This window comes from Colletotrichum abscissum (genome assembly GCF_030869225.1).
Source record: "Colletotrichum abscissum strain IMI 504890 chromosome Unknown Scaffold_12.1, whole genome shotgun sequence".
Taxonomy (NCBI): domain Eukaryota; kingdom Fungi; phylum Ascomycota; class Sordariomycetes; order Glomerellales; family Glomerellaceae; genus Colletotrichum; species Colletotrichum abscissum.
Window position 1 is genome coordinate 780757 of NW_026850010.1, and position 26036 is coordinate 806792.

General features: G+C 51.9%; 6 protein-coding genes across 6 annotated transcripts; 2 read left to right on the forward strand and 4 right to left on the reverse strand.

The window, feature by feature from the left end:
* Positions 1 to 7379: 7379 nt before the first annotated feature.
* CABS01_05989 (transcriptional Coactivator p15) lies at positions 7380 to 7923 on the reverse strand (the record flags this gene model as incomplete). Its single annotated transcript, XM_060539356.1, has 2 exons — positions 7380 to 7697; positions 7768 to 7923. 2 exons carry the CDS (start codon positions 7921 to 7923, stop codon positions 7380 to 7382), a joined length of 474 nt encoding a protein of 157 aa, XP_060404751.1.
* Positions 7924 to 9229: 1306 nt separating this feature from the next.
* CABS01_05990 (uncharacterized protein) lies at positions 9230 to 12535 on the forward strand (the record flags this gene model as incomplete). Its single annotated transcript, XM_060539357.1, has 1 exon — positions 9230 to 12535. The coding sequence occupies one exon, from the start codon at positions 9230 to 9232 to the stop codon at positions 12533 to 12535; it is 3306 nt and encodes a 1101-aa protein (XP_060404752.1).
* A 1212-nt stretch (positions 12536 to 13747) lies between these two features.
* Positions 13748 to 17888, forward strand: CABS01_05991 (hydantoinase B/oxoprolinase; the record flags this gene model as incomplete). Its single annotated transcript, XM_060539358.1, has 2 exons — positions 13748 to 16035; positions 16088 to 17888. The coding sequence occupies 2 exons, from the start codon at positions 13748 to 13750 to the stop codon at positions 17886 to 17888; spliced, it is 4089 nt and encodes a 1362-aa protein (XP_060404753.1).
* A 770-nt stretch (positions 17889 to 18658) lies between these two features.
* On the reverse strand, positions 18659 to 19495 carry CABS01_05992 (uncharacterized protein; the record flags this gene model as incomplete). Its single annotated transcript, XM_060539359.1, has 1 exon — positions 18659 to 19495. The coding sequence occupies one exon, from the start codon at positions 19493 to 19495 to the stop codon at positions 18659 to 18661; it is 837 nt and encodes a 278-aa protein (XP_060404754.1).
* A 610-nt stretch (positions 19496 to 20105) lies between these two features.
* Positions 20106 to 22000, reverse strand: CABS01_05993 (uncharacterized protein; the record flags this gene model as incomplete). The annotated part of the gene is made up of 3 exons (XM_060539360.1): positions 20106 to 20371; positions 20441 to 21404; positions 21461 to 22000. The coding sequence occupies 3 exons, from the start codon at positions 21998 to 22000 to the stop codon at positions 20106 to 20108; spliced, it is 1770 nt and encodes a 589-aa protein (XP_060404755.1).
* A 1590-nt stretch (positions 22001 to 23590) lies between these two features.
* Positions 23591 to 25689, reverse strand: CABS01_05994 (uncharacterized protein; the record flags this gene model as incomplete). The annotated part of the gene is made up of 2 exons (XM_060539361.1): positions 23591 to 25229; positions 25286 to 25689. The coding sequence occupies 2 exons, from the start codon at positions 25687 to 25689 to the stop codon at positions 23591 to 23593; spliced, it is 2043 nt and encodes a 680-aa protein (XP_060404756.1).
* Positions 25690 to 26036: the final 347 nt, after the last annotated feature.

Consider the following 26036-nt stretch of genomic DNA (forward strand, 5'->3'; position numbering starts at 1 on the left):
CCTTACTTGGTGTGCTTGAGAGGATGTGCATATTCCAACGCCTCCCACTTCCTTGTACCTGATCAAGAGCTTCGAGAAGATTTCTCAAGGTGCGGACAGTGATTTGTGGCCTTCCATCATCGGAGCAATTGGGGGGCGGGTGACGTCGCCGCGGGCCTCACGGGTGGACATTGTCAGGGTCCCCCTTCGGCTCTCAAAGCCTGCGGATGCCAGCAACCCAAAAATTTGTGAGAGATGGTGGTGGTGGTGGACTGTGGACTGGTGGTGCGTGTGACGAGCTTAGCGGGCTGGCGGGGAGGCTTCCATTTCGGAGAGGGGGGCAACCAACAGTAACACCATGGCGATGGGGGGTCCTGGCTTTCCAGGTTTGGGTGTGACGGATGCGACTGAGTACGAGCCATGATTGGGTCCCTGAAGCAAAAAAGAAGCCAGGCCGGCATTGTCGAGCGAATGTATGGATGGGATGGCCACGCCAGAGACGACTGCAGCTTTTTTTTTACATGAAAGTGACGTGAAAGTCTGTCCCTAATTTACGGATACATCATACTGCTGTCTAGTGCAGGTGCTGCATGGCATGGCAAGCCGTCAAAATGTCTGTCCACCTGTCCGATTTCCCGCCCGGCCTTTCTGTCCGTTCATCTGCCAGACGTTAGTATCACTTTCAACAAGCTTTCGTATTCTCTCTTATACGGTGTGTCTGCATGGTCTGAGTATGAACCCGAATCGATTCCGAATCCAAAGGCTCAGTAAGAACATACTGGATCGTGACACCTTCCACCCTCGACATGCAAGTCGGAGCCCTCTTGCCTTCCTTCCTTCCTTCTTCTCTCCCTCCTTCTCCCGAGCGCAGTCCTGTTCGCTGCGCCGCGCAAGGTACCCGCGACGATCGCCAGAGATTCCAAGCAATCAGCAAGTGCCGCAACAGCCGTTCGTCGCCCATTCGATGTGTCGCGTTCCCGTGGTTGCATGTGCTGCTAGGATCCGTTGTTTAATTCTACGCACCCACGCACCTCATAGAGGGGGCCATCTTCCGAAGCCCATTGACAGGGTAACCGGCGCTTTCCCTTTGATGACCAGGGGTCAAACGCTGTGGAGCCCTCCTTCCTCATCAACGACCACTCACCGTGTCACCTCAGACTCAAGCATGGGCCATGGGCAACTGCTCCGAAAGGTACCTCGGAGGTACGTATCTCTACAGACATGCGCATCTTAGAAGTCAGGTCCATTGCGGGGGCTTAACCTTTGCGTGTGTCTCCAAAAATAAAATTAAAAAATATACGCAGTGAGAGAGAGAACTGGAAAGAGAAGACGTACCGACGCCACACCTGCCCCAAGGTGACGACGCCTCCACGGATCACGGCCTCCAACCTGTCGTGCGCCAATGTGCCTGCATGCCTTCCCGTTGCGTCTCCACTTCAAGATTGCTCAGCCTCACTCCTCGGTCTGTTCTTCTCGGATTCGAGCATTCGCCATTCAAACAATTCCCACCATTGGCACTCATTGTCTCAAACACAATCCGCGGAACTTCACAAACCCCAGCGCCCAAAACCTCGCCTCTGTCAGGCCCTCGAGAACCCTGACCTTATGCGCGGAATCTGCCTTCACCGAGAAAAAAGCCACCAACCCGGACCCGGCTCTTTCCCCGCCGACGCCACACACCGACCCGAGCGGCCTTGTTCCCCGCCATTGAGGCTGAATCGCCTCATCCGTTGCCAGAAAACCTGCTGCGGCCACAACAAGTTCACCCGTCGCTGCTATTCGCCTTTCTCGCGCCTATGTAATCCAATGGGCTTCCTCTAGGTCTCCGCCTCCTCTAAGAATGACGCGCCCTCGCTTGAATATCCTAGGAACAAGAAAAAAGAGAGATCTATGGGTATCCGATCCCATCCCATCCCATCTGCCCGTTTTCTAGCGATGCAGATGGAAGGCCTTACCTTACTTTACACTCTTCAACTCGCTTCGCTGACCGAGGCAAGTGGCCTTGCATTGCTGTTTGATCGTCACATGATACCGCCGTCTCCAAGTGGCCAAGCTGTGTCCCCAAAAATCTACTGTCCAGCACTGGAGTATACCTGACTTCCCGTCAATGACGATAATCCGATGTTGTTCCCCAAACTCAAATCAATCCGAACTCAACACCACACCCTCTTTGCCGCACCTCACTGTTGCCATTCTAGACCGAGCCCTTTTCTTTCCCCTCTCTCTGTCCAGTATCTACGGATTTGCGGGCGTCCGTCAGCTCCCTTTCCCCCTCAAAAGCCCATTAGCCTTTTTGCTGTCTGCCGTCTTCGGTGCCGCGGTCTCCCTAGTCCCTCAGCTCCCATTTTAGACTTTGGCGGGCCAGCCCGAGGTAAATGCCGTAGCCAGCATCGTCAGATACCACTTGTCAGCGTATCGCGACGGTTGCGACGATGCCAAGTCGTTGGTTCCCGCCCAGTGGAAGTGAAGCCAAGTTGATTCGTCCCTTGTACTGTGAAGGTGCGTGTTTGATGGTGGCTGAGCTTCTGTGGACTGATATGGATTGGGCAATCACATTGCAAAGCTGTGTTTGCGTTCGTAATTATTTTCCTACATGGCTGCCTAATTATAAGTCGACCGAGTCAAGTAGAGCTAGTGATGAGAGATTCATCGTGTAAACGGGTGTGATTAGCCAAAACCCATGATGGAGAACCTCATCCCTATGCTGATATTCTATAGTTGGTGGCGGGTTCAATATGAATCTCGATCCACCCTACGAAGTCGAAAATCGACGTCGAAAAGGGTGGCTACTCATCCTGTGGACTGCAGTCTTTCAACTCCACTGTTGTATTGCACCGTCCAAAGTGCAAGAATTTGTATTATTAGGAGGTTGAATACTATCCTCTACACGTCACGACATTCTTCCCAAGAAAGAACAAGCCAGGGCAGAGTGATTCACTTGACAAAATGAAGAACGATAAGGGCGGTCGTGGCGGTCGTGGCATCTCTCAGCGATATGTTTCTGCTATTTGACCGTCTCAGTAACCTCATAGAGCTCATCGTCGTGGAAAACCACAAGTAAACCAGACATGCCCGTCTAACCCCCTTCTCTATCTAGTGAGTATTCATACCTTTATTGGTCACAGGCGCTCCCTAGGTATGAGAGTATTACGTCCCAGTCCTAGAGATCGCAAAACAGGGTACAAGCCATTAGGAAGAGCTGACGCCGCAAGAGCGCAATCCATACTTGCCTGCCATCAGAAGACACTCAACCCAAGGACAAGGTCTTGAAGATCAAGGCTCAAGTTGATCGAATTGCCTTCACAGCCTATCTTCTATGTATCTAGTGGATACGGCAACTTCAATAAGGAGATTAGTCTTCTCTGTGTACCAAGCACGCTGGCTTCGTCTTCTTCGGTGACCACGATAACGATGAGAGAGGGATTAAGCACACAACCACCAAGATACTTTCCAATCCACCACTGGTGCGTTTTCTGATTGTATACCTGAGCCTTTTCACGCCGTTCTAGCCATGAACTGGCGGGGTCGAACTTGGCGTCTCTCAGACGGCCAACAGCTAGAGGGAGGTTGAGGGAGGAAGAAAGAGGCCAAGACCAAGATTACCAATTGCACATTGGGGGCGACGCGGCCGTCGTCGTCACCTACAGTCTACCGGAGGGGCCTTCCGGCCGCACAGCCACCGGTCAGCGGATCGGAGTGTCCGGGCTTACTCACGGCCGTGTGCGCGGGCTACGCCGCGGATGCGTTGCTCTGGTCGTGATCATTAAGTTGTGCCCAACGACACAATGGGAGGGGAGTAGGGTTCTTTCCAAACTTCGCATCGCGAGGGAGACGAGCAGCTGTCCAGAGCGGGGAAGGATGCGTTATTTCTGAATGCTACTGCCTGAGGCAATGGCGCGAGTAGACATCCTGCTGCACTTGCAATTGATTGTGAACATTGAATGTTTTAACTTCCCAGTGTTCTCTGTGTAGATGTTTCCTACATCCGTGGCGCAAGGTGAAGAAAACATTGAAACAAGGCGAGATCGTCTTGGTCCCCTTGGACATGGATCTGACCTTAGTGCAAAGGTACTTACACTGCAGAGTGCGGACAGAGTATTCAACACGCCGTTTTGTGATAACCGTTTCCAACGGAAAGAAAAGAAGCGTTTCAACGAAATGAAGGGGAGGATTGCGGGGGGTTACAACGGGCGCCGGGGGAGCACCGGCGACTAACTTCTTTTTCGGACCCCAAAACCTGTACACTAAAACGGCGACCCCTCCAGAAAATTAGTATTAGTGAATTTAATGCTGATGATTACCGTTGCGGGATCATCAAACATTTGACATGGGGGGGTTAACATGGAATTGGGAAATTTGAAATTAGAGGGAAACTCTCAATGGTTCCGGGTAATGGATGTTTGTAGAGAAGGAAGCATTACTGTTTAACTCTATCGTTTTGTATTACTAGAGGATTGCCGCAGTATATATAGACGCTACCCTACCCTCGAATTCCGCACTATTTAACCTTAACCCTTTTCTTACCTATCCTTTTCTCTATTTTACTTTTTTTTTATTAAAAAATCGCTAGAATTATAGTTTTAATAGCTTATTAATAAGCTAGTATTATTATTTAAAAATAAATAACCTATTTTTATATATAAGTATTAAAAGTTTTATTATTATAAAAATAGTAATAAATATATTAAAGTACTTAAAAAAGCTTTTTAATAAACTTTTAATACTATTTAAAATAATTATCCTCGAGCTATAAAAAAAGTTAAAGCGTTATATTAATACGGTTTTATTTATTTTATTAATATTAATAATACTCTTTTTAATATAAGATATATTAATAATACTTTATAATTACGTTATTATACTTTATAAATCGTATTTAATATTAATAAGGATTTTAGTATTATTTATTAAGTCTTTTATTAAAATCGTTATTATAAAATTAGTTTAGTTATTAATATTTTAATAAGTATTTTAACTTAATTTAAAAGCTTTTATAATTCTTAATTAGAGGTTTTTAAAGGACTTATAATTAAACTTTTTACTTATTATAAGTAAAATTATTATAATTAAAACTATAATATTATTTATAAACTTTAATAATAAGTAGTTAATAATATAGTTATTTTTTTTATAATAAGTTTAAAAAAGTATTTTAATTTAAATACTAAATAAGTACTATATTATTTTATTAAAACTATATTCTTATACTTATAACTTAGAAAGAATTAACTTTTTTTGATAATAAGGTACTTAGAGAAGGAAGCATGTGCCTGCGAATGAACGTTAAGGCCACTAATAGAGGCCTAGAGCTCGTTTCTGTGAACCTCGGTCGGAAACAGATACGACGTACGAAGTACTTGCAATGAAAACGCCTCGCCCATCATTGCGCGATGATGATATCCCGTATGGGTCTTGTTTAATTTGCGCTGGGCAAAGCGAGGCCATGGGCCTGGAAGATGTGCATGGGTTGGTTGGTTCCTCCTGCCTTATCTGCAAACACTGACATTTTGTCAAGATCCGGCATGATCTTCCCGTGTTCCCACAGTAATCCTCCGTGCGACACAACGGAGCCGGCTGGGGTCCTCCTACGGGCGGATTCCGGGGCGGTTGCGGGTCATATGACAATCGTTCCGAATGCTGGACAACGCTGCTCATGGCAGGTACGAGATGGGCTTTCTGTTCCTCGTCTCGCCGTGACAACGCACAGTATCTCTGTGAAACGTCTTCGCTTTTGATGATGACTGTGGTGTAGTTCATGAAGGCTAACCAGACTACCCTTTGCAACAAGGTGGCGTATAAGTCACTTGGTAACGAAGAATCAGGCATGTCGACGCGGCCTCAACTTGAATAGCAGAGGCTCGTCAATGGATATCCGACTTTGAATACCGGTTCTTAATGACTTATACCGGGGGTCTTGACTTATCAGGGACTCATTTCTTTGTTTCTACATGTTGTTGTGTCTAATTTTTTGCGAATCGAACTCTATGGCACACGTTTCTGTGAAAGCAGGAAACTCGCCAGTCAGATGTACCAGTCAACAAGTGTGCCTTGCGAATGACTACTTGTATATCTATGTTCATAGATAAGTACAGATGGCTCTCGCAAATATCATTCAAGATCTACGACAGATGGTGATTGCTGTGTAAAATCACTGGTAAATCTCTCTCTCTCTCTCCAAAAGGTTGTATTCAATAAGTCTTTTGGCGAAGACGCCCGCTGTTCCATGAATCTAGTGAGCATCTGGGGTTGATCATGTTTCCTCACCGACGTCTCTCGAGAATGTTCCAAGAGAACCTTAATTTATGACACTTTCCCGCTGTCTGCGCCAAGTGTCTGCAACACAGCGTCGTCAGAAAGAATTACACATCTTGTAAGAACAATCTAGCTTCAAGTGATTCATAAAGCATCAGATGCAGTTTGAGTTTGCTCTACTTCGACAGGAGGCTTGATAGGCGTCTTTTCAAGTGTGAGGTATGGAGGAACCCCGGACATGGGCTAGTTTGGCACCGAAGTCCGAGACCGTAGCGTTGTACATCATTTATGTTTGAGGGTCGAATTTCTTCTCATATCTTCCGCACACCAATCTTGACCTGCGATTCGTTCATGGCAGAAATGCATAGCCTCTCGCACAAAACATCCTTTGCCTTGGCCTTTCATGCGAGCTATCTGACTGAATCTAAAGCCCCAATCGTTTCTGACTTATGGGCTTGTGGTATCTTTGTCTGGATGTCCGGCGTTGCTTAAGCGGTCTCGTCCCGCTACCTCCGCTGCGTTATTTCAACATCGCAGTTTTGGCCTGAAGCTACGAATGAGTAGAACGTGGTTCCTGTGCGACGATTCTATTACGGATTTATGCCCTTCTTCCGCGCTCGCGGCCCCTTTGGGTCTATCATGAGTCAATTTGAATATTCCCTTGGTTGCAACAGCCTGATGGGAGGTCTATAGCAAATACCAAAACCAGCTCGATATCTTGCGTGACGGCGATCACTCAAACGGACATCGGGGAGGCTGATGTGAGGGTAAACGAGAGGAATTGAGGAAGCATAGAGGCGTACCCCCGAGGCCGAACTCGACGCGGAAGATGCCAAGACTATGGTCAAATAACATCCGGAATTTTTTGGACATCGAGCTCAGCTAGCCGGCTATTGCAACTCCTGAGAACACCGTGTTGGTCTCATATCCTCACTCCATTTTCGTACCTCAAATCCTGTCTTACCATGATCAGGACAACACAACAAAACAAATCCGAATGAAGCGCGCAACTTTTGATCTCAATAACGCCTGCCCATATTCCCTATCCCTCACTCAGACTCCGAACTCGGATCGAACTGTTCACTTCCCGTTTCCGCATCAGACTCAGACTCGTTATCTTTGTTGTCCTCGTCACTCGAATCCGAATCCTAGTCCGACTCCTCGTCACTGGTGGCCTCGATGTTGGACTTCTTGGCTCGTGACTTCTCCTTGGCCGCGGGCTTCGGAGCTTCGACGGCAGTGGGGGCGCCGCCGTCCTCCTCAACGTCCTCGACGTCGTGGCCCATGGCGCGCAGCTTCTCGCTGATAGCGGGCATGGCCTTGACAAGGGCCTCGTACTGGGGTACTGTGAGGGAGATGCCCTTCTTGCCCGGCAGCATGTCGCCGTCCTTTTCGTAGAACTCGCGGATGTTGACAAAGGTAGTGTTCTTGAATTGGGAGAGGCCTATACGGCGCTTGTTGGAGAGCTGTCGAGGGAAAGAGAGGAATGTTAGGGGACCAAGCTACGAGGTGTATCAAGTTGGACATTGAACTCACATCCCAGAAAGGGTTGCCATCCTTATCGACTCCATCTGTGCTTGCGCCATTCTTTGCGGTCTTGGTCTTCTTGTTGGACTTGGTGATGACCTCGTCCTCGGAGTCGCTGCGCGAGTCGCGTGGGGCAGCGCGTTTAGTACCCTTGGTGAATGGCATGATTGACTGGATGTTCGTTAAATTCGCGGTACCAATGGGTGATATAGTGGGTGAGATAGTGGCTTGACGTAAGGCGAAAAAGATTGGCGCGATTATCAAAGTTGAACTGAAAAAGTTGAGACGGGATCTCTGATGTGTTGTCAATCGCATGCACAATGAGCTGTCAACGACACTGCAGGCGCGTTGCCGTCAGTCGAGTAAAGTGGTCTGTCGCGACTTTTGGCAGGTGACGTAATCGGCCTCACATAGATATGTGACGCGGGGGCACGTGATGGCCAACAGCCCAGGTTTATTAGGTAAGCCCTCCTAGGATGGTAGTGTGGAAGATATGGTTACTTTCCGGGGGAGACGTTGCACGCCAAGGACGGGAGGGAGTTGGGGGATAATTTCGCGGCGCAGAGCACTAAAAGACGTTAATCTCCAACATTGAGACCCTGTCGCGTCACTCTATGCAAGGGATATCGTTATCTTGTCTCACCTCGAGCGCGCATCTGCCGCCTCCTGAACCAGCTGAACCAGAATGGTCCTTCCACCGCTGCTTGAGATGTGTTTCAACCCCATATTCTGTCCATCTGTCCATCTGATTCTGCACCGCACTGCCCCTCCCTTTCCCCTATTCAATGCTCATGATCCCATGCCTATGGAGTACAGACTTAACAAGTATGCTGCAATTATTGACGATCCGACAGACGGTTTTAACAAACAAGTGGAATCAGAGCAGACAGAGTGGACAGACATTGCCCAGAAACACGGGGATTTTCTACTAGCGACTGGACCGGTACAGGGGTTTCGTCACTAAAATTAGGAGTCTAGAGCTTTGGCGAATATTTTGAGTACATCTGCGTTCCCATTCAAGGCGGGCCAATTTGCTAGAAGCTCCACCGTGGACGTCAACAAGAATTCGCTTCCCGTCCTCCCCCAGTCCCATCAGCGCTTAGGCCCCCTAAAACGAGATCTGATTCTGATTCTGGTTCTGGTTCACTTCAAGTCGGCGCACGCCTTTTTTTTTTCTGCTGGACTTTTTTCGAAACACTACCGTTCATAGCTGCGTGTGGCTGACGAGAAACCACCTTACGGAAAGGTCGGCCAACTGTCCTCTGCCAACTTTTTTTTTTAGAGCTTGCGCCTGCAGCTGACGACGACCGCCGTTTGCTGCTCTTGCTCTTTGCTTACGGTCAGAAGCCTTCTCGAATTTGCTTCTTACTTTACTCGATTAATGCACGCTTGGTCTTCACCTCCAGCGCCAGGGATGTGTGAGAGAGAGAGTGCGGCCCCCGAAATCAATAGACCGACGAACTAAGCAAACATGGACTCGACGCCGGCCGAAGTGCATCCACCGGGCGGCGCATCTCCCGTCGCCGACGAGAAGCTCCCGGCTACTGGAACAATAACGGCAACGACTACAACGACACCATCTACAATCCTCCCTGCGACTGAAGAGAAAGCGACAATTGCCTCTGCTCCCTCAACAACAGCGGCAGCCATTCCGGAAGCGCAGCAGCCGGGTGGAAAGGTTGAAGAAGAAGATGACTTTGTTACCAAAGTACTCAAGTTCTTGTCGACCGCGACACCCGAGACTCTAGGTGCTGTTGCAGTCGGCCTGGCAGCTTCGACATACTTCATCCTTGGAAAGGTTGGGCTCGTCCTGATCGGCGCTTTTGGTGGTATTGTCGCCTTCATTTCGTACGAAGCGCGCCATCCAGAGGTGTCCCGGGCGGTCCGAGGCGAGAAGGGGATTGACGTGCTTCAGCGCCTGGCGTTGGTCAAGATCGCAGAGCCACCCAAGAACGACGAGGAGGAGGAAGACCGACTTATCCATGGATTCGACGATTTCCAGCCCGAGACGCGAGAGGCGTTGACTGGCTTGGTGGACGCCGTCATCCGCGACTACGTCAAGTGGTGGTATAACCCAATTCTTCCGACGGACAGCTCGTTCCCTCTTTCCTGTCGGAGACTCCTCAACTCGTTCCTCCTCTCCGTGTCGAACCACCTCTACCGCAAACGACCCGCCGATTCATTCCTCGACTTCATGACCAATGCGTCGTCCATGTTCATCGTCTTCCTCTCCGAGTTGTCCTCTGCCTTCACCGACCAGAACAACGAACCGAACTCGACAGCCCCAGAGGTCATCTCCAAGTACCTCGAAGAAAACCCCAACTCGAATCTGGCCAACCTTCTGAGTCGGTCTCAACAGGCTGCAAAATTCCACAATGTCGCAGACGACCTCCTTGGGTTTCTGGAACGGTCGGCATACAATTGCGACCCTGCTCGCGTGTTCCTCCGGGAAATCCTGGCAGGAGTCATTCTTGAGATGACCTTACAGTCATGCTCGTCGCCGGAGTGGATCAATGCCTGGATCGTCTACCTGTTGGAAGCCGGAGAACCGGACTTTAGTCAGGCTATCGACGTTGGCATGCAGACGGGTCCCGAGGCAGCTACTGCCAGCGCTGCCAGCGCGGTCAGCAATGCGAACGCCTTCATTGATATTGACGGAAACGTCGGCAACATCGCCCTGACCAAGGGAAACCGCAACTCTTTAGATATGGAACGCGAGCGCCGCAAAGGATCATTGGTCTCACACAAGAAACAGCTCAGCAAAGCTGATGAAGAGATGGAAGAAGCTATGGAGGAGATGAAGCGAATGAACGCTCTGATCGCCGAAGAAGAAGCTAAGAGAGTCAAGACGCGACAGAGCGTTGACTCGGCGTCTAAACCGACAGTACAGACTACCGAGGGCAACATTGTGTCTTCCCCCGGGGAGCTGTCACCGAGGTCCTTGTCTTCCGCGGAGAAGCCGTCAACGAATGGTTCGAGTGGGTCGAATGAGTCCGACGTTTCTAAGCGGGAAAGCATGCACTCGCCTGTCACGGACTCTTCCAGCCAGAAGTCGTCGCCGAAACAGCCTTCATCCAAACACGCCTCTAGCGGGAGCGCATCCCAATTTTTGAACTTTGACCAGATCGTGCCGCCCGCGAAGGAGGAGCCCGAGGTTCCTGAGGAAAGCTCTCGCAAGCTTCCTCTGACACTGCACAACGCTACCATCACTCTGTATGAGGATGGCAACGACAATAACCGTATCCGAAGCAAGCCCAATTGGGACTACATGGTTCAGATTGAGCCATCTTCGTCTCACTACCCCGGCTGGATGATTGTGAGGCAGTACTCTGACTTTGAGACTCTGCACGAGATCTTGAGACGCATTGCAAACATTTCGGGCGTGACAGCTTTTACCGAGCAGCATGCTGCGCTTCCTAACTGGAAGTCGCACACGCGGGCGTCGCTACGTGGTGAACTGGAGCGCTATGTGAAGGACGCCTGTTGGTATAAGTCACTCGCAGAGAGCGAGGGCATGAAACGCTTCCTTGAGAAAGATTCAGGCCACGGCCACAGCAACTCCAAGTCAGGTCTCCCATGGGACACGGTTGGCAAGAACATGTTGGACGTCTTGACATTGGGTCCCAAGGGTGCCATGGAGGGCGGCAAGGCAGTGTTTGGCGGCGTGACTGGCATGTTCAACAACATCGGTCTTGGCCCAAGAAAGAACACCGCATCCTCGTTGTCGGAAATTCAAACAACAAATCATCGCTGGTCTACGGGAACACCACCAAGGATGGACAGTACTACCAGTCTAAACGCAGCACTGACTTCGCCGACGACTGGAGTGGGTCCTCGGAAGGGCCGGGACAGTCTTGACAGCCAAAGATCTTCGATTGTCTCAACCCAGCCAGGCAAGATCGCCCCTATGGAACGACGACCTAGCTTTGACCCCCGAGGCGATACCGAGGCAGACAGCCTCAAGCCTCGTTCCGATCGCTGGGAGAGGAACACTCCAAGTGCTACTGGCAGTCGCGAACATAGTAGAGCCTCGAGCTTGGCGCCTTTGCAGTCACCCGCCCTTCGATCTCCCTCATCCACGAGCCTCGATGTCATGAACCTTCAGTACCTACCTCCGCCGCCGGACGAGATGCCTGAAGACTACCAGTCGCCTACTCAAGGGGACATGCAGGCTAAGATGGACGAAGTCATTTCCCCGCGCAACTCTATGGGGGCTCTTTCGCCGGGTCTTCCGCAGACGCAGTCGAAGAAGAAGGAGGCGAAGCCTGCACGCCAATACTCTCCTCTTCAGGAGCAGGAAACCAATGTGGCTGTTGAGCTGGTCTTCGCAATTATTAATGAGATGTACACGCTCTCATCCGCTTGGAACATTCGACGAACTCTGCTAGCTGCAGCAAAGTCGTTCCTTTTGCGACCTGGTAACCCGTCCTTGATCGCGATCCAAAAGATGATGCAAGAATCCGTCATCGACGCCAACACCAAGGACGAAGGACTCGCATACCACCTTCGCAAGCTGAGAGAGAATACGATGCCGACTGATGAGGAGCGGGCCACCTGGCCTGCCGAGATGACAGAGGAGGAGAAGGAGAAACTGCGCATCAAGGCACGCAACCTCCTGATCAAACGAGGTGTTCCGGCTGCTTTGTCTGGCGTTATGGGACAGGCAGCGACGACCGACGCATTGGGACGTATCTTTGACAGTCTTCAGATCCAAGAGGTGGCGCGAGGCTTCATGTTTGGCATGATGCTCCAGGCTGTGAGGGTCGTCACCCACTAGTCCCTACCATTTTTCATCCCTTTGGCGCCGGCGCGATACACACTTTTTGTACCAACAATCGGATACGAAGACGAGAGAGCGCAGCGCAGAGCAGTCGCTGTTTGTAAGACTATATGATATGAAAGACACGGAAACGACCGTTGCCAGGCAACTTGGCATCGCTGGGGACGAGAACAAGATTACTATACATACATACTTAATAATTGACGGACATATATACACATCAAGAATCTATTGACTGCGTTCTTTGACTGGTGACCATTACTTCGCTTGAAGCCATAGGGCAGACGACTCTGCTTGAACCGCTCCCTCAAAGGGGCGAAATAAGGACGAGATCCCCTGGAAAAGCAAGTAAGGAGTACTCTTCGTCTTCGCATTAGGTATTTGTAGAGAAAGATGGCATACCGACCCGTGACCACATAGGTAGCCGTACTGATGATACCTCAGACACTTTACAAAGGCTTCATCCCATGGCATATTCCACCGCCTGAATACACAAAAAAACCATATAGGTCCCGCCAACTCCAATCCTGTCACCAGCCAGCAGGCGCCCGTCTAGGTCGACGGGTCAGGTCAAACTGGCTGGGTGGTGGGATGGTTCAAGGTCAATGATCAAATTCTACGCCCAATAGCCTACTCGACGACAGGCTCCGAGTTCGAGTTCGATTCCCAGCATGAGCACCAAGAGATTAGCCCCCAATTCGTCACCGGGGGGAGGGGGTGAACTATTTTCTTTTTAGTTCGTCATCCCAATTAATTTTCTTCTGATAGCTTTACACTATCTATCTAGTACTTCAACACATACTTCGAATGCGACTGCTTCCCCACTGCATTACCTCAACGGCTGGGAGTGCAAGAACGCCTCCACTCAATTAGCATGTCACCACCGTCCACTGCTCCACGGGTGCGGAAGGCGGGGTAGATCACGCTAGTAGTGGGGTGCGGAGCTCCTAAGCTCCTTATCTTATCGGCAACGCCCTCCGTTGTAAGGTATCCCGTTGACGTCGATACCTACCGATATCATTTGTCATCGGATCATCGCGTTCAATTCATGATCTTCAGTCTTCGTCTATACCCTTGAACTCTGCTTCAAACTCTGCTTTAGCCTTGCAAGGACGCTCTCTGATATTTTCAATTGCAAAAGTGAACCAAGACTCCTGCCTGAATAATCTTCGAGAACTCACTCCAACATCCTTGAGGTCTACCGTCATAATGGCTTCAGACTCACGAGACCGCGGCATCCGCATCGCCATCGACCGCGGCGGTACCTTCACCGACTGCGTCGGCGAGCTCAATGGGAAAGAGACAATCATCAAGCTCCTATCCGAAGACCCAGCCAACTATGAAGATGCGCCCCTCGAGGGAATCCGGCGCATAATGTCGCACTTCCTCGGAAGGGAAATCCCCCGCGGCGAGGCCCTCGACACAAAGAGAATCGATTCCATCCGCATGGGAACCACCGTAGCCACGAACGCTTTGCTGGAGCGCAAGGGCGAGAAGATCGCCATGGTCGTGACAAAGGGGTTCAAGGACTGCCTCGCCATCGGCAACCAGAGCAGGCCCAAGATCTTTGACTTGGCGATTCGGAAGCCAGATGTGCTGTATGAGAGGGTCGTCGAGGTTGATGAGCGCGTTACGCTGGAGGATTATGCGGAGGACCCGACGAGGCATTTGACTGAAGTGTCTGCCAAGGCTGGAACGCCAGAGGCAGCTCGAGAGGAGCTTGTTCAGGGGACCTCGGGGGAGGCTGTAAGGATATTACAGCGTCCCGAGGCACAGAGTATCAAGGATCAGTTGCAGGAGGTCTACGACTCGGGTATACGCAGTATTGCGGTATGCTTGATGCACGGCTACACCTTCCCCGACCATGAAGCCTTGGTCGGCAAGATTGCAAAGGAAATTGGTTTCAAACACATTTCTCTCAGTCACGAACTCATGCCCATGATCAAGCTGGTCTCGCGAGCGACATCTGTTTGCGCGGATGCGTATCTGACGCCAGCAATCAAAAAGTACATCTCGGGTTTCCAGGCTGGATTCGAAGGTGGTCTGGGGACGAGGAGCGTTCAGCAAGAAGAAGGTGCCAAGGGCGCCCGATGCGAGTTCATGCAAAGCGACGGCGGCCTGGTTGACGTGGAGAACTTCACCGGACTCAAAGCCATTCTATCCGGTCCGGCCGGCGGTGTTGTGGGATACGCCATCACGTCGTACGATGAAGAGACAAAGATCCCCGTGATTGGATTCGACATGGGCGGCACGAGCACCGACGTCTCTCGGTTCGGCGAGGGGCGGTACGAGCATGTGTTTGAGACGACCACCGCTGGTGTGACTGTTCAGTCGCCGCAGCTGGACATCAACACGGTCGCAGCGGGCGGCGGCTCTATGCTTTTCTGGAAGAATGGGCTGTTTGTCGTGGGGCCGGAGTCTGCCGGCGCGCATCCGGGTCCAGCGTGTTATAGAAAGGGGGGCCCGGCGACTGTGACTGATGCTAATCTCTACCTTGGTCGTTTGCTTCCTGAGTTCTTTCCCAAGATCTTTGGCGAGAATGAAGATCAGGGTCTTGATCCTGAGGCCAGCAAGAAGGTCCTGCAGGGACTGGCAGACCAGGTAAACAAGGAGACTGGAAAGAGTATGAGCGTCGACGAGGTGGCGTACGGATTCTTGACCGTTGCGAATGAGACTATGACGAGACCCATCAGGTCAATTACGGAAGCCAAGGGCCACGATTCTTCCAAGCACCGCTTGGCGACATTTGGTGGTGCCGGCGGACAGCACGCTGTTGCCATTGCCGAGGCTCTCGGTATTCAGCAAATTCTCATCCATAGGTACTCTTCTGTACTATCAGCCTACGGCATGGCACTTGCGGACGTCGTGGACGAGCGCCAGGAGCCCGATTCCAAGGTCTGGGAGTACCCCAGCAAGGCAGTGGACGAGCTGAAGAGCAAGATGGAGAAGCTCAAGGACAAGTCCCGCAAGGCATTACGCGACCAGGGCTTCGATGAGAAGGAAATCGTGTTTGAGGAGTACCTCAACATGAGGTACCGGGGTACCGAGTCGGCGTTGATGATTATCAGGCCCGATCAGGACGAGCAGAAGGACGCAAAGGAATGGGACTATGGCACGGCCTTTATCCAGCAGCACCGTTACGAGTTTGGGTTCACCCTCGACGATCGAGATATTATTGTCGATGACGTGCGCGTTCGCGGTATTGGAAAGAGCTTTAGGCATGCGGAGAAGACGGTGGACCAGCAGCTCAAGGAGTTGAAGCGCACAGATGTGGAGCAGAGCAAGGCGCATAACCGACAGCAGGTGTATTTCGAGGAAGGCCGACTCGATACCCCGGTGTACAAGCTTGAGGACTTGGGCACCGGCGAGACTATTAGGGGACCTGCCATGCTCGCTGATGGTACGCAGACCATCGTGGTTACGCCAAAAGCTACTGCGCTGGTTCTTGATACCCACGTCGTGATTGACATTGAGAAGGAAGGATCTAAACAAGATGGGTATGTAAGATCAAGACTGATTCGAAAGCATGAAGCTGACCTGTGATTATAGGGCTCCAAAGAACCAAGGCGAACGAGAAGTCGACCCGATTATGCTGAGCATTTTCGGTCATCGATTCATGGCTATTGCAGAACAAATGGGCAGAGCACTCCAGAAAACCAGTGTCAGCACCAACGTCAAGGAGAGACTCGATTTCTCCTGCGCCATCTTTGACACGACGGGCGGTCTCGTAGCTAACGCGCCCCATCTTCCCGTTCATCTGGGCTCAATGTCCACCTGCGTCAAGCGGCAAGCCGAAATCTGGAAAGGTGATTTGAAGAAGGGCGACGTCATCATATCCAATCATCCTTCTTACGGAGGTACCCATTTGCCAGACATCACCCTCGTGATGCCGGCTTTCAACGACAATGGCGACAAGATCCTCTTCTACGCGGCCTCGAGAGCGCATCATGCGGATATCGGAGGAATCACGGCTGGTAGTATGCCCCCTCACTCAAAGGAGCTGTTTCAGGAGGGCGCTGCAATCAAGAGCGAGAAGCTTGTTAGCGAAGGACGTTTCGATGAAAAGAGAGTGACGGAGTTGTTGTATAACGAGCCTGCCCAATACCCCGGATGCAGCGGAACCCGCTGCCTAGCCGATAACATCAATGACCTGAGAGCCCAGGTCTCGGCGAATCAGAAAGGTATCGCGCTGATTGAGAGCCTAATTGCGGAGTACGGCGAGGAGACTGTGCAATTCTACATGGTTCACATCCAGAATAACGCTGAGCTGTGCGTCCGCACCCTGCTGAAGGAGGTTAGCAAGCGATTTGAAGGTAAAGACCTGCAGGCGGTGGACTTCATGGACGATGGCAGCCCGATTCGTCTCAAGGTTACTATCGACGCCGACAAGGGCGAGGCGGTGTTTGATTTTGAGGGCACCGGCCCCGAAGTCTACGGCAACGTCAACGCCCCCGAGGCCGTGACGTACAGCGCGATCATCTACTGCCTTCGGTGTCTCATTTCGGAGGACATACCACTGAACCAGGGATGCCTAAAGCCCATCAACGTCAAGATTCCGCCTAAATCGCTTCTGTCACCATCAGACGGCGCGGCGGTTGTGGGCGGCAACGTCCTGACAAGCCAGCGCGTGACGGACGTCATCTTCAAAGCCTTCCAGGCGTGTGCGGCGAGTCAGGGCGACTGCAATAACCTTACGTTCGGGTTCGGCGGCAACGTGACGGGGCAGAAGGAGGTGAAGGGGTTCGGGTACTACGAGACGATTGCGGGCGGCAGCGGCGCGGGACCGACCTGGGAGGGTACGAGTGGTGTGCACACGCACATGACGAATACCCGTATTACCGACTCGGAAGTATTTGAGAGGCGGTATCCTGTGATCTTGAGGGAATTTTCATTGAGGAAGGGGTCTGGTGGTGACGGGCAGCATCGGGGCGGTGATGGCGTCGTGAGGGATATTGAGTTCCGGATTCCTGTGCAGGTGTCGATTCTGAGCGAGAGGCGGGTGTATAGACCGTATGGGCTCGCTGGTGGCGAAGACGCTGAGGCTGGATTGAATGTGTGGGTGAGGAAAGTTGAGAAGGGGAGCTGGGAGAAGTCGTTGAAGAGATTGAAAGGTGCTGCTGGGGAGGCCAAGGGAGATGAGGAGGTGGAGTATGAGGAGCGGAGGTTTAATCTCGGAGCGAAGAATAGCGCGCCTATGAAGCCTGGGGAGAGGATTATCATCAACACGCCTGGTGGTGGCGGTTGGGGTAAGGTTGGGGCTGAGAAGGGGGTTAGTAGCAAGAGGGATCCGACGGATGGATGGAGGAAGGGCAGTCATGCGAATAGGGAGGATACTGCTCTGCAGGTCTAGGAGGGGCTTCGATGGGAATCTCTTAGGATCGTTTCGAAGTGAGCTCGTTTGTATGTAGGTAGGAAAGCCCCAGTCACATTGACCTTGCCGAATGGCTCGGCCTACGTATAAAATAAGGATGGTTGTGTGAATCTTGGTCGCTTTATCCGCAATCAACTTCGTCAGTGTCGGTGTCTAGATTTTGAAGTACGCTATGGTCTTTGACTTTGCAAAGATCACCTCCCTTTGCTCTCCATCATGCTTACACGTCGGTTGGTATTCCCATTATACTTATTAGGAAAGGGGCATCTCCGTAGACCTTTATCTGTCCAGAGCGAGATATTCAATGTGGAATAAGAAAAGGAAGCTGAGGGCCTGTGATGTTTTGATTGGAGTTGAGTTTGCTGGTTTAGGTTGTTTCGAGGTAGAATGAGGTAGCCGCTTCGCGCGTATCGGCAGGTCTCGAGACACTCACTCACACACACAATGATTCCTTTCACATGTACTGCCAACGAATCCAAGTGTGTCCACTGTTAACAGGGAATCCAGAATACCATTGGACTTTTATATCATCACGAGACAAATATTTACTCGGAAGAGTTGAGATATGCGAGCCCTAATTGCTCGCCTTACGGAACCGTAAGCATCAAGAACATGGTCACAGGTTGTATGTTTAGCAATCCCTTCTGTATTCCTAGTCTATCATACTGAGAAGAATATCTCCCAGGGACTACCGACTACTTGTAGTAGTAATGATCCTCCATTCCATCTCTCACGCCCATCGAGGAGTCTCAAGCCTCCATCGCGATTGTGGCAGTAGGCATCTGAGCCTCAGCCGTCGGAGTCGCGGCGGTCTCGAGCAGACTCGTCTGAGTCTGAATAGCGAAGTCCGCCTTGCTTTCAGCAGTGGGCGTAGGCTCGACTCGCTCCTCCATGCTGGGGATGGCGGTCTCCAGTGGCAGGGAAGGAGGTTCAGCTTGTTTGATGCTCTCCTTTGCGGCCTCGTCGAGCATGAGGGGCTCGGAATCTTGCTCATTCTTGTCTTCCACGACGTGGGAGTTGTCCACCTTGTCGGCTCTGTCACCTGTGCGGCGGTTGGCGAAGGATGTAGAGTCTCCGAGCTCGCGGCTCTCAATGAGCTTGAGGGCCGGGAGGGCCCAGTTCCAGGCCACGGCCTCGTCGGTTGGGATGGCCTTGGCTGCGGTGTCTTGGGTGAGAGTGAGTGTGGGCGCGGCCATGGCGGAGCTGCTGGGTGCTGGAGTGGCCAGGGTGCTGAAGGTGTTGCTTATGGTTGGGACAACCAGAGCCGGGGTTTCAATGGAAGAGGGAGCAGAAACGTTCTCCTCTTCTTTGATGTTGGAACCGTCTTCCTTGCCCTTGATGTTCGACTTCATGGGGTCGAGGGCGGTTGCTGCCCAGTTCCAGTTCATTGCCTCAGATGGGACGTTGTCCGAAGAAGAGGGTGCAGCAACGGCGATTGTAGAGGAGCTGCTAACGACTGAACTGATAGTAGGAGTGGGGGTAATGCCAGTAGTGGTGGGAATAGCCCCGACTGGGATAGCGATGGCTGAGGTTGCGGCAGCAAGGGCCAGGGTGAGGAAGTAGAAAGTGGAAGTCTGAGAAGGCATCTTGAAGACTTTGGTTGGTTGGTTGTTTTTTTGGAGTTGGGTATGTAAGTCGATGAGTTGTGGTAGTGTGTAAGTGAGAGATGATCGATCAACTTGAACAAGATATGTGATGTATTGGGTTGAGAGACTGATGAGATTCTGTTCCCTGAAGGGACTTGGGCTCGTTTATATAGCTTTCTGGAAGAAATATTTCGGAGAAAGCTTTTAGGAAACCGCAGAGTCACGAGAAGGACCGCAAAATGTTATCCATCATGGTGTTTTAACGGAAGTTTATCGGTGAATTCCAAGGGAAAGACACAGGGGTGCGGGCAACGGTCGCAGATGCCAGGGCAAGGTTGAAATAACATGTTGAGCCAGAAACGTTTAGCCACATCAGAGCCGTTGCTGAATGGCGGAGTTTAAGGTACATATCGCATCGTGGAAACATCTCGAAGCCTGGGGATAAGTTCCTCAGACAGTACTCAAGGTCAGGTCAGGGAACGTGGCTGCACATGCGAAAGACCATCATCTCAAAAACCTTGAATCGTCAAAATGACGATGAAATCAATCTCCATTAATTCCTACAAAATGAAACTCCAATCCGCCTGCTGTGTTTCCAGCACTACGCACCTCATCTGGGCAACTCGCTGTCGGTCCGAGGTGGCAACGGTTTGCGTCTAATTCCTGCTGAAACCACCTCTATGCTCGCGGACCCCTGATCTTCAGGACCGTCTCCAACGGTGCTCAAGCTGGTGTAGCTGGTTGCAGCCACTGAGTTTCTCGAAGAACCGGAATGTACTTGTGCTCCAGTAGGTGCTGATGGTGCTATCCTTTCTTCGTTGTGAACGACCTTGTACTGGTCGTCTATTCGCTCGCCAACCCCGCGTTCAATGCCAACTGAACTTGAAGTCAATCATTTTGTCAAGCCTCAAAACCTTCACGTAGTATTGTGCTTGAGCAACTCACAAATGTTGTAGTAGATGTACTTGGATAGTACTGGCGCCCACACTAACACCGCAACAACCTGGCCGAATGTCCATTGCTTTTTACTGCTCATCGTTTGTCGAACAAGATGGTCTACTTGATATACATTGGCAACAATGAACATAGCCATTGTTATCACCAGACAAAACCACAAAGCTTTTCCGAAGAAGGACGAAATTTTGAAAATCCAAGAAGGTATCTCAATTTTGCGTTCTTTGAGAGTCGAAGCCATCATCTTGCGCAGATGAGGGATATGTCCGAGATAGTCCACGGTCAAAAATATCATGATTGCCATATAAGCGCGAAAGTAGTTGCTCTTATCACTAAGGGTTGAAGTTCCATAGTAAGAGTAATCATCTGGACCATATTGTATACACGTTTGTAGGATGCTACGCTCTCCGCCGCAGGCCCGAAGCTGCAGAGCGGGATCCTGGGAAGATGACGGCGCCGGGAGGTTGTGCATCTGGATGATAGCACACAAGATGTAGACGATGGTTGTCAGTATGAAGGTGTACCACCAGTACATCCCCCTCCGCTGCATGATAGCCTGTGTGGTGAGAACCAGCAGCGTATTAGCGGTGGCGAAGTCCTTGGCGGCGCTGAGGTCGACTCGGATCGCAAGAGACTCGCTGTTCATGAGAACCATGATAAGGGTTGCCGTCTCGATCGCCATGACGAGAAAGGTCTGCGTCTCTTGGAATTCGATTATGGCCGAGTACAAAGCCACAGAAAATCGAGTCGAACGCAGACGTGTCAATGTCGAACGAAGGCTGTCCACTTCCGGATCCGAACGTCGGCGGAATTTTATGTAGTGCCATCTGATCCAGCTTTTGAAGAAGCTGAAAATGGCAAAGAATGTAGAAGAGTCAGGCTCGTGAGGTAGAATGCCGCAAAAGATGAAGAACCAAATGCTTAGGGCAACCTGTATGTAGTATGATACAGCAATCTAGGCGGTCTTGTTAGCACAATTATTTCGCGCGTCAGGTCAGTGGCTTCTCTTACCCCGGGTCCAGCAATATCAGCCTCTGGTTCCTTTGTCAGGACGGAACATAGTGACTGGAGGGTACGCAAGACCTCGCCCAGATTCTCAGTCACCACCTGATCCTGTGTGAGATCTATGACTTTCGAATCGCAATCTCCTAAGGTGTTGTTTGTACAAGAAGCTTCGGCACAGCCGACAATCTGTCGTATAACCCGTGATGCATTGAAAGCCTCCAGAGAGCCATACTGAACTTGGGGGTTTGCATCTTCGAACGCTTTGTCGACGAGGAAATTGTGAGTCTGCACTAGGAACGCAGAAGCTGCAATGACAGCGCACCCGTAGAAGTTCCTGGCGTTAGGAGCAAAGAGAAATATCGGATTGTAACAATTGTTCTGAGCGTCGAGTGGCTCAGAGCTCTGATTCCATGACATTGGAAGCTGGACATGAACGGAAGAGTCCTTTGAATCATAGATATCGTACACGGCCATCGGCCATTCTGCTAGACCACCCGATGTATAACTGTCGCCCCATCCCAGCGTCAGGGTGTGGTTAGCTGCCATATCTAAATGCTTTGCCGTCCGTTCGCAAGGCGATGAGAAAAGAGTTTGTTAATTGATTGCAGTTAAAATGGCGTAACATAGGCAAAAGTCGTCAAACTGAACTCGCACCTTGCCCTCTGCCACACACCGCTGATCTGGTCTTTCCGACTGAGGAGCCAGTGTTCGAAGTTTTGACATCTCAGGATGTTCATACAACAAAGATAAATATCCATGGGCTCAATCAGTGGCAACTTTATGCCAAGGTCGCGCAGATGTTACGTTCCCTCCAAATTCCACCCCCCCTTTGCGAATACCAACGCCGTCAGGCTACGTGCTTACTTGCATACTGTATGCGTCGCACGACGCAGGATCACAGCCAATAAGCACCCGAAGGAATATCGTCAAAATCAGGCTGTGGGGGCCAAATACGCCATCATTCAATGGTCTAAGGAAGGGAACCTTGGCTGTATACCAGGCAATGAATAATTATTTTTAACAACATCATTGTCTCACTGCCACTCACTTCGGCATCGTCATCTCAGCCTTCTCGGGTGCCGCACAGGCATCCGCAACTCGAGAGATTCATGTAGCACACGGCTGCGAAACTTCCCAGAAGAAGATCTACTAAGTCGCATGGAACCAGTGTGGTAAAAATGTGTCCAATACCGGGTAGTGAGTGCTCAAGCTAGGCTCTCTCGGGTCAGTAAAGCTCGCTATTGCATCACAATAATTCTACCAGAAGATTTAATAGCTAGAGGCGTAAGCTGTCATTACGATAGGACTAAAGAACGTCTAAAATCAAGTTCTTACCGTGTGAGCTTGTAAAAGATTTGAATAGGAAGACATGAGACTGCTTGGATTGTTGGGCACTGAATGTCTCGGGTCTGAAATCGCGAGTGTCTGTCGGACGATGATGAGTTGACGCGGGAGTATGTGATTAATTAGCACCCGGCACGTCACCGCATCAAGAGGCTCTTATACCGTCCTACATCTTTTCTGTAGACTCATTTAAGCCTGTTGTGTTGGTGTTCGTAAGCCACGAGGAGGATTGACCGTGATGCTGCGACTGTACTGGAAGCAATGCAAGAAAAAAACACCCCCCAAAAAAGTCAAAAAGGAAAGGAAGGGAAGGGAGCTGGTGATCACTTACGCTAGAATTCACGCCCCTGTCCGGACTCGAACAGCGCGCCCCTCGGACCAGCACGGCTTCATTGGAGTATTTGTTTTGGCTTCTCTGCGTCAGAGTGTAGACCACCCGGCCAATCGGCCGGGTGGGTGCTGGTGACAGGAGAGGTGAATAGACTCCTTACATATTATGGTGGCCAGCCTTGTTCGGGTGAGGGAGGGGGGGGAGGGCAGGAAAGGGGCGTTGAAGTGGAAGGAACGAGCGAGGTGAGGCTTTTGGGCGGATAGGAGTTATATGGAAAGAGAAGACGACCTCACTTTCACCTTGACGAGCATGAGCTGCGTCTTTGGTTACTCCAAGGCAAGGTGCCTTACTTTCCATAGTTCAGGCCAAGTGGCTGGTTGTATAGCTTCCTTTGTCTTCACGTATCGAACCTTGATCTTGCATACCTTACGTATATCAACTTACAAATATCTACCCTTCATTCACCTCCCGTCGTCCCTCAGCCCAACCCTCATCTGTCCCTTACCGCCCCTATTCGACCGAAAGTAAAACGGCACAAACACAAGCTCCCTCTCCACCCCATCCCCGCCCCTCGCCAGAACCTCAGGCGACCGTTCCCAGCCCGTGGTCTTCAACGCGAAATACCCCTCCCCGCTCTTCTCGTCAACCCTCCACGCCTCCTCCACGGCCGTCCCCCTCTTGATCCCCACGTCCTTGAAGTGATTCTCCTCCCACGGGTGATCGGCGTCCTCGACGCAGTACACGATCGGTCCCCTCGCCAGGCTGAGCGTGCGCTGGTTGGTGTACGGATGGGGCGCGATGTACCGCGGCGCGAAGCCGGCGCCGCCGACGTCGAGCGAGAAAACCGGGTTCGAGGCCGTGTACGAAGGGTCTAGGCGGAGGTAGCCTCCCTTTTCGAGCGTAGCTGTCCCCGTCGGTGGTGTAGGCGTGAGGACGTGGCCATGCTGTATCGCCCAGGCTGGGATACGTAGTCGGATCGTCGCACTGAGAGAGTCTGCGCCCTTGAGCTGGAAGAGCATGTTGCCTTCCCACGGCCAGTTGGACTTTTGCGAAAACGTGACCTCGGCGCCGTCCACCGGGAACTTCACCTCGGCGCTGGTATACAGATGGACATTCACAAACACCCCTTTCTTCCCCTCCTCACCCACACCACTCCCACCCCCATAATCCCAAAGATACCCGCCCAAACTCCCAAACAGCCTCGTCACATTCGGCGGGCAACAAGCACACACAAACCAATCTTCCCTCTCGCTCCTCGCCGCCTCGCAACTCGCGAGCTGATTCTCGTACGTGAAGGCCTTCCCGTCGGCGCTCATGGCCGTCATGACGTTGTTGTACAGGCACAGCTCCATGACGTCGGCGTACCGGCCGTCCGGCTCCGGCCCGTCCGCGTGCAGCAGGCGCTCCGCGAGCATCATCACCCCGACCGAGGCGCACGTCTCGGCGTAGCAGCCGCCCTCGTCGGGGCCTTGCGGGAGGAAGTAGTCGATGCCGAAGCCCTCCCACTGCGCCACGGCGCCGACGCCGCCGGTGAGGTACATTTTCTTGTCGACCGTCGAGGACCAGAGGCGTCGGAGGGCGGCGAGCCAGGCCGGGGCGGCGGTCAGGGGTCGGACTGGAGCCGTGCTGCCGCTGCTCTCCCGTGAGGTGTTCAAGAGGTCGGCCGCCGCGGTGAGGAGGTACATGGCCCTCACGGCGTGCCCCTCGACGGACGCCTGCTCGAGGATCGGGGCGTGGGCCTGGCAGTACCAGTACGACCTGTCCATGGGCCACGAGTTGGGCCGTTTCCAGCGCGGCTCGTCGCGCCGCTCCATCTCCCAGTCGTAGTAGTGCTTCCCCTCCTGGCCCGTCGGGTTCCCGCGCTCCTCGAGGAAGAAGCGCGCGAGGTCGTAGGCCTCGGTGTTGCCCGTCGCCGCGTGGCACCGCAGGAGGGCCAGCTCGATTTCCGGGTGGCCCGGGTAGGCTCGTATCTGGCCCTCGCCGGGGCCGAAGCGGCGGTGGATGTGGGAGATGTACTTTTCGAGGGGTCCCATGAGGAGGTCGTTTCTGTAGTATTGTCTGTGGGCCAGGGCTGCTTCGATGAGGTGGCCGGCGTTATACCTATATTTACCTTGTGAGTCTCATTCTAAGTTGAGTTGCGTCGAGTGAAGATTTACATTTCATGCATGTCACGAATATTCGTCCACCTCTTGCCCGGCTCCACGACGGAGAAGTGAACGTTGAGGTACCCGTCCTCGTGCTGCGCGCCGCGGATCATGGCAACGAGCTCCCGCACGGCGGCGTCGACTTCGACATCGTACTCTTCCACGAGGAAGTAACACGCGCCCTCGATCCACTTGGCGACGTCGCTGTCCCAGAAGAGGTGCAGGGGCGCGGGCCAGCGCGAGCGGTCGTCGTAGATGGGGTGCCAGCCGAGCTTGAAGCAGTCGTACTGGCCGTTGGCGCGGAGCTGGGAGAGTTGGGCGTGGACTGTGGTGCGGGAGACGGTGGCGCGGCGGGTGCGGAGGAGGGAGGGGGCTGTGAAGGTCGTTTGGCGGAAGGTTGTTTGCGGGTGGGACATGGTTTATCGTTTTCTGTCCGGGGATACTGTTTAGGTGGAGTGTGGGTTGAGGTATGATGGGAGGGGCGAGGACTCGAAGATGTCACGATGTGTGGGAGAAAGTCATGAGGAAGCCCCTTGGAGAGAGAGAGAGAGGGTCTTGGCGGACGTCGAGATATAAATGAGATGGCGGATTGGGTATCGAAGCTCTGATGGAGCAAGGATGTAACCTCGAACTTGAGGTGCTTAGGATCGCCGAAAAAGGAAAGTCGAACTGATAAGGACGATGCGAGGTAGTTTCGACAGCGGAGTTGATCGGTGAATAGGCTTGGATTCAAGGAAACAGAGGCAGACAAGTAAGGATAAGC